The sequence below is a fragment of the Acanthisitta chloris genome, unplaced genomic scaffold (genome assembly GCF_000695815.1).
Source record: "Acanthisitta chloris isolate BGI_N310 unplaced genomic scaffold, ASM69581v1 scaffold35173, whole genome shotgun sequence".
Lineage (NCBI taxonomy): Eukaryota > Metazoa > Chordata > Aves > Passeriformes > Acanthisittidae > Acanthisitta > Acanthisitta chloris.
The window spans coordinates 383-7,822 of record NW_008663832.1 but is presented as its reverse complement, the minus strand read 5'-3'; the positions used below and the strand labels follow the sequence as shown (position 1 = coordinate 7,822).

The following is a 7,440-nucleotide window of genomic DNA, read 5'->3' as shown; positions in this document are numbered from 1 at the left end:
TCACAAAAAGATATTTTTGAGAGATTTTTTGCAACTGCATCTTTACAAACATGACACAGTTACTAGATTTTACTGGCTGTAATGGAAAGGAGGCTTGACTCAAACCAGTTAAGGATATAAAGCTTCACTTGCTTTTTTTTTTTAAAGCTTTAGCAATAAATATGAGGTGGGAAAGTTTCAGTTCAGTTTATCAAACCTTTTTGCAGTCATTAATGTAGCTTGATATACTTACAATCAGAACACTTACTTATGGTAATGGTTTGAGTAAGGAAGTTGTTTTTTTAATGAGTCCCTGTACTGCTTGACTGATGATACAACCTTGTTCTCCTGATGTATGTTGCTTTTCAGTCATCTCTTCTTTTTTTCCCCTCAAGTAGATCCTCCTATGGCCACCACAAATGGTACTGGGTTTGGATAGATAATAGCACAGTCAGTATGGTCTCATTCTGCACCTGCGCATCATAACTAACTCAAATTGGTTTAAATCACCAAGTATTTTGTTTCTTTAATGCTGCGCAAAAACGGAGGAAACTTTTATCTCCCATCATGATGCTGTACACCTGTGTACTGAGATATTTTCCTCAGGAAAAGTGCAGTTGAGGTGGCAGGCTTGAAAGCAAACAATCCCAACTTCTGCTTTGTCCCTTCAGTGAGGGTACATGACACATGTCCCTTCTCTTAATCCCCTGACAGCTTCCAAGAGACTGATGCAAAGAACCGTGCCAGGCTTTGATTATGAGATATTGCACTGCCACTTATTCTCTTTGTCTCCTGCAGTTTACAGAGGCAGCTTCAGTGCATAATTTAATCCCTGTACTGGGGACTGCAGCAAATCCACGGAGATTTCTACCACCCGTCCTCTCTGGCATCAGAACAACATGTGCACATCGTCTTTGATGTGAATTCCCCAACCAGAGCCTTAGAAGGACCTATAGCTTTGAAGCTGGCCTATAAATTGTGCTTTCAGGAATCAAGTTGTCAGCCTTCTCTTCAGGAAGAAAGGGAGAGTAAAGTGTAAAGCAGTTGCAGGAAGCTACAGGGCAACTTACAGATCTGGTTTTCTTGGCCTCGGAGAATTCCTGTAGGACGTTGAGAATCCCTTTTTACCTGGCTTAGAAGCACCCTCTTCTGTGACTGCAGGACCTTGTGGGCAGTGGGGCTGTGATGGAGCTCATCTTGAGGGGTTCCCTTCACCAGGGCAAATGGAACAGGCACACCAGTGCTTTTGACCTGGTTGGGTGTTTTCAGTCTTCCAAAGCCAAATGCTGATAATGCATCTGCATTGCCCTTTGTGGAGGTAAATTTTTAATGTGGTTTAGAAACAGATGAAAACCTTTCTTGCTATGGATAAAGAAGCTTCTTAGGCTGCTTCATAGTTGACTCTGCAAGTTCATAATATGTTTATAAATGTTAGACAGAAACAGACATGATTGTGTAGAACCCTTCCTATTTTGAACAGATGAGTCTTAGGTCAGCATCATAGATGCATTATCCCAAATCAGATGTTCACAGTATTATACTTTTGGGGAATGGAAGTTGACTTTTTTTTCTGGTCAGAGCTGTAACTAGAATAGTTTCATTTCAGTTAATTGTTTTATCATTTTGTGGTCTATTTATTTACAACTGAAACTGACAGCCAAATCTGGTTTACAAGGCAGGAGGCTGAGTGGCAGAGCCCTGTTGTGTCTGTCTGCAGAGACCCATGCAGGGCCAGACAGCTGGATCTGCTTTTCCTGGGTCTTTTCGCATCGATTGCACTGTGGAGAAAAGCCTTGAGGTGAGGTTTTCACCCTGCCCTGCCTCCGAGGCTAACTGGAATGCAGCAGGCCCCACTGCCTGGCAGGGTGTGTCTGCAGCAATGGATTCCATCACCTTCCAAACAGGAGTCCCTGCTTGGCTGCACACTGCTGGGAAAAGCTGGAGAGCTACGTGGGCTGAGAGCAGCAATAGTGGGACAGACAAGGCAGAGAGGGAAGTGTATACACAGCACTTAGCAGCCTTTGTAATTGCACTTAAGGCAGTCAATAGCAGCCCCAGCTGAAAGAATTTAACAGTGAAATGCTGTTTCAAGTATAGCTCAAGTGTCTAAATAGGAAAAACCTGGCACAGGCCTATTAGGCAAGTAATCAGTTGATCTTTTGGGGAGGACCTCACTGTTTCCTAGATATAGGGCAGCTTTCCTAAGTCATGGTGAAGTCTTCTCTTTTCACAATGCACAAGAAACTGAAAGTTTTCTGTATGTATTAGAAACTTGCAGTACTGGGAAAGCAAAAAAAATCCACACAAATCACTGTCCTGCTGTAAAATTGTTCTTAAAACTGACTAACTGGAAAATTTTGTATTAAATGCAAACATAGTAAAACAGATTAATCAAAATCTACACTCAGGTTTTATTTACAATATTACTTTTATTTTTTTCCATAATGTAACTTATTCCAAGTCCTCCCCCAATGACTGATGCTGCAATGTTTACATTCAATAAACCTACACAATGATAGTACACACTGCTGCTTTCCTGTCAGTTGACTTGCTTGCAAGTGTTGTCTGCATGTCAGGAACTGTACACAGAAGAGTCTCCACGAGCATCTGGAGTGTTTCTTGAAACACTGCTGTGGCAGAACAAGGCTGTACTAGAGGTACAGATCAGATGTCCTGTTCTCCCAGCAAGGAGAGGCAGTTGATCTGTCTGATGTACTAAGAGGAAACAAAGACTAAAAAGCTCTGATATTTTATTCATTACTTGAATGCAATGAATTTGTAGAGGAATGGTTGTGTTTCATTCTTGCTGGAAGGAGTTACTGGGACTCCTGGCTCTCTAAGCATATCGACTTGAGAGGTACAACCTTGTGACTCAAGAGCTCCAAGGGATGTGTGTACGGGGAGAAAAGGGAGAAGGGTTCATGTACTTAACTCTGTACTCTATACTTTAAAAAAGCTAAATGATCTGTATATCCTTTTCATTATCAAAGTATACTCTCTCTTTCAAAGTAAACTGGTTTCCTCAGGAGGAGTTATTTTTAATAACAGCTCAGTACTATAACCAGGAGCTAGTAATGCAAAAATCACTATTTTCTACTGAAAGGTAGAAAGAACTACAGCTTATGCCCCTCATTAGAAAGCCAAAGAAGCAATTAGAACCTCCTGTTGTATTATGCATTTCTAAAACACCTCCATGCAACTGCTGTAGGACTTCAGATGGATACAGTGATTAATACTGTCACAAAAGTGAGCAATTTCTCCTCTCAGCCCTGTCAACACTAGCATCTATAGACAAAATCATTGTTTAAAGCTCTAGTACATCACAGAATAGTGCTGATATTGGTATTTTACATCTAATGCAACATCACGTAATTCACATGTAATCTTAATAGTTAAAAATTCAAAACTGGGGCACTAACTAAATAAACCACTAACATGAAGCTTCCTTATCTGGCATGGAATAAAAGGAGAGGGATAGTTTAGATAACATTGTAAAGATTGGGCAGGAACAAAGCAAATTTATTTCTCCATCCAGGATTTTATACACTTTACAAAACCCAGTAATATCACTGTGCCCATAAAAATGTTATCCATGGCAACAGAAAGCAAATACTACTTTTTGTCATCTAAAGGGGTCTTTTTAAAATCATAATACAAAGATTTGTGCTGTAGCAGTCCTCCACTTTGCACTGTAACAATAAGGCTTGCTGTACTTTAAATACAAAGCTGTTACATCTGCAGTTATGAACCACTGGCTTTCACAAACATCATTTTATAGTTGCTTTTTGCTTCTTTTTTGTTTTCTGGAACCTCAGCTTCATCATGTTTTTCAGCAGCTTGTAGCTCCTCTGCAGACTCCTCTTGCTCCGAGTCAGAGCCACTGTCAGAGTCGTCTGAACTCTCGTCAGAGGAGTGTCCTGCTGCCTCTTCTTGTTCTTCATCTTCCTGAAACTACAAGTTCAGATTATGAGACAGATAAACCACTATTTCCTGGCAACTCCTTTGCAGCCTTTAAAATTTCCCAGTGAGAATGTTTTGCTTAATGGCTCCTCATTGTGGCACTACAATGGGTAGTGTTACCGAACTCAGGTCTTTAACACACAAATTCTTAAGCAGAAAGCAACTCCCCTGAAGTGGTTAGCCGTGCCAGCCATGGTTTCATCAAGCTACTGGCTTATTTAGTTACAGCAGAAATCCTAAAGACACCATTCAACGAGTCTGAAAAGTTTCCCATCACATCTGTTGAATAACTTCATACTTTAGTGTACACAGTACATGACACTGGAATAGCTGCCATGGAGTGAAACACAATGGAACTAATGGCTAGAACATCAAGAATTCACATTCATCTTTGAAAGCAAGTTTAGCAAACTGCAGCATGAGGAATGCTGAAGTAATCCAATGATACTACTAACCAGAACAATGCAAAACAGCACTTAGTTCATGCTTCTAAAAAGCAAAGCCTCCTTGGCAGTAATGCCAAAAATCTGTCAGCACTGCACAGTTTACTTTCTCTGTTCCTAATAGCCTGAGTCTCTTCGGTGTTGTCACACTACCCTTCCAGCTCGTTCCTATGGAATTCCTTGCAAGTACAAGACCAGGAAGGTGTCAGCTCACTAGAGGACTCTGTACATCAAGTGTGACCCCTCTACAGCCATGTACTTTTCAGGACCACAGAGAGGTCCCTGCAACAAGAAGCTAGGACTGATTAGCTCTCAGCAACAATGCAGATGGTTATCTCACCTTCTTATGTATTCCTTGGCAACATCCTGACTTAATATACTTGCCAATTTCTGCCCTAATCAGTCTTGACTACTGTAGAGTATTAAGATGTCATACCACTTCTCAGAACAAGAAGCATCAGTCATTTCTGGACACCTAAATGGCCACCACAGTGTACATAAACAGGAGTCAAGTGCCTGCAGCAAGTGTCCTTTAACCTGGACCATGTAAGTTTGCCACTATTTGTGGTGATTGAATTTTTAAACCAAGTATCATCTTGTCTGAGTGAAGTAAAAGCCAAATCATTGCAGAAATAAACTGTACCTCACTGAAACCAAGTCCACAGTGGCGCCGGTTCCGTCCAGACATGGTGCTGTCCATGCTTTGCTGGTACTGGGACTCCAGTTCTTCATTCATCTTCTTGTCTTCTTCCCCTGCATTGTCCAGGGTACTTTGGTTATGGTTCATTCAAATTAACAAAGACATCAAATTACATGAAGTCATATTTTCAAAGTCGAAAAGTTTAATCATCTTAAACTACTGGATTGAGTATTACTGCATACAAACCATCAGATTTATAAGCAATTGTATCAAGTGTGCACACAGAACTGCTCTGATACAAAGATGGGCTGGTAAGTCTCTAAGGCCTGATGCATTCAGACAGTTGTACTATGCACAGTGTTATGTTCTGCTAAACAAGGTAAGTGTAATCAGTATGAATTCTCTGTGCTTCCTGCCAATACTGCAACATGTCACAGCAAGGAGAAAGTTTCTGACCTTCACTACTTAACACAGGATTACTGTGATTAAATCATCATTCACAAATAGCATCAGAAGCCAGGACAATACTACCACTCTTGCTCACAGAGCTCTACCTGGAACTGTTCCATGCATCCAGAATTCCCAGGGGTGGTTAATACAACAGCTCTGCATTTTTCCATCTTTAGGAATTAGCAGAAAAACAGATGCTCATGAGCTACTTCTCCAGGCCCTTTACTTACTTGTTTCAATAAGTACATAAATAATCATTTTTACTGGGGAAAAACATGGTCTGAAATAGTTAGGAATCCTCTGTTCTTGTAGAAGGAAATCTCTCATTCTCCCCAACAGGCCTACGACACTGTAGTTTTGAATTTGTATCTCTGTGAAGCTGAAAGGTTGTATTGCAAATTCGTGTTTCATCACCTGGAATTTAGAGCTGTATGTTATTGTAAAAGGACAATAACTGTATGTTGGACAAAGAAGTGTTAAGAAAACAGCTGGAGGTTTTTTTGTGTGTGAAAAAACAACATTTTAACTTTTTGCTAATAACAAACCAGTACCGATTCTTATGGCTCCTCAGGAGAGGCATCATCTCCTTTCTAGGAGATTCAGGTATGAGGAAGTGATTCTCAGTCATTCTGCAAACTAACATCAGAACCTGGTACCAATCCTTAGGCTTCTCTTGGTCCAGAGACAATTTTTCATCAGCTGAAAAATGATCAGTGGAGCCTATGAGGGAAAGTTATCCAGAACAGTGACAGCTGCTACTCTATATGGCTATAGCAAAGCTGCTCTCAGGCAGTGCAGACCAGCCCAGCCTGCTGCAATGTACTTTGACTTCCTACCTAAGCAATCACAATAAGCAGTTATACAATGGTCATACATGACAGCCAATTAATTGCTGATTGCCAAGATGACCTTGCAGATCTTTTCAGCTTCCCCCTCATTGCTTTAGGGCAGAGATCTTTCTATTCAATAGGTAACCAGGTGGGGCAAAAATCAACCCTGCTCTTTTCCATGCACAATTTAGAGGTCTGGATGGCCGTACCTGGCAGCGAGGAAGTGCACTACTGTTAAGTGCCAACAGCAATAAGACTTACTTTGATAGCAAAATGAGACTGAGGACCCACAGGCCCCAATTTCCAGGGATCCTGTACACAAGTGTCCCTGCATCTGGTGCTTTGCTTAACCTGGACTTTAGAAGGCAAGTAAGTGCAGAGAAACTTTGTCAGTTTTTAGTAACTTCGACAACTCCACAGCCTGACCCGTCTTCAGATGCAGCCACGAAACCTGAAATCCCTTCCTGCAGTATCTACCAGGCTCAAAGTACTGGGATGTTCCTAAATAAGGGTTAGATTTCCAACTTTGTATCAGCTGTTGGATAAACTGACCTGTCCTGAAGTGAGATGTTGATCTGTGGTCTCCGATAACAAGGCGGCCAGTATGTTCTTTCTAAAAGAAAAGGCAGTTTGTTTTGGAGCTTTAGGGTGCACTGACAGCTCTGCCAACATCCTGGACATCTTGAATGGAAAAGGTCTGCTGTCAAACCCTGATAACAAACTGTAGGACTCTTAAGTTTTACTAGCTAACAGCAGCTGCCTCTTGGTGAACTTGTTTCATATATTTGTTCTGTTGAATTTTCTGAAAAAGAAACCCCAACAACTAAATACTCTTTTGCCCTTCCCAGACCCCCAAACTGGTTCTACTTCATTCTGCTTCTTGCCACTGATATGAAAACTGTACTACACAATGCTGGACAAATGTGGATTGAGGTTCTGACAGTTCACACTCTCTCTGGCACACTGCAAATCGTTCAGGCTGCGCATCTTATGACGATCCCACTTTTAGACTGGTCACAGTATCAGGTAAGCCCTTCACAGTGCTCATTAATTTACTGGCTCAGTAGCTGCTCATTAGCAAACGTGTCCCAATAGGCAAGAACTGGCATTGCATAGCAAACAGCATTAAGTATCCAAG

The 7,440-nt window shown here is 41.3% G+C and overlaps 1 protein-coding gene across 1 annotated transcript; it reads right to left on the bottom strand.

Moving 5' to 3' along the window:
- Positions 1-2,903: 2,903 nt before the first annotated feature.
- On the bottom strand, positions 2,904-6,911 carry LOC103798836 (chromosome unknown open reading frame, human C11orf58). Its single transcript, XM_009071117.1, has 3 exons — positions 6,855-6,911; positions 5,026-5,152; positions 2,904-3,930 (listed from the first exon to the last, which is right to left on the bottom strand). Exons 2-3 carry the CDS (start codon positions 5,116-5,118, stop codon positions 3,721-3,723), a joined length of 303 nt encoding a protein of 100 aa, XP_009069365.1. The 5' UTR covers positions 5,119-5,152; positions 6,855-6,911; the 3' UTR covers positions 2,904-3,720.
- Positions 6,912-7,440: the final 529 nt, after the last annotated feature.

Bases quoted from the DNA above. Each gene is read 5' to 3' on its own strand.
- LOC103798836 (XM_009071117.1), bottom strand. From the start codon at position 5,118: ATGAATGAAGAACTGGAGTCCCAGTACCAGCAAAGCATGGACAGCACC. The intron at 3,931-5,025 runs GTACAGTTTATT...CTGAACTTGTAG, and splicing joins GTGGACTTGGTTTCAGTGAG to TTTCAGGAAGATGAAGAACA.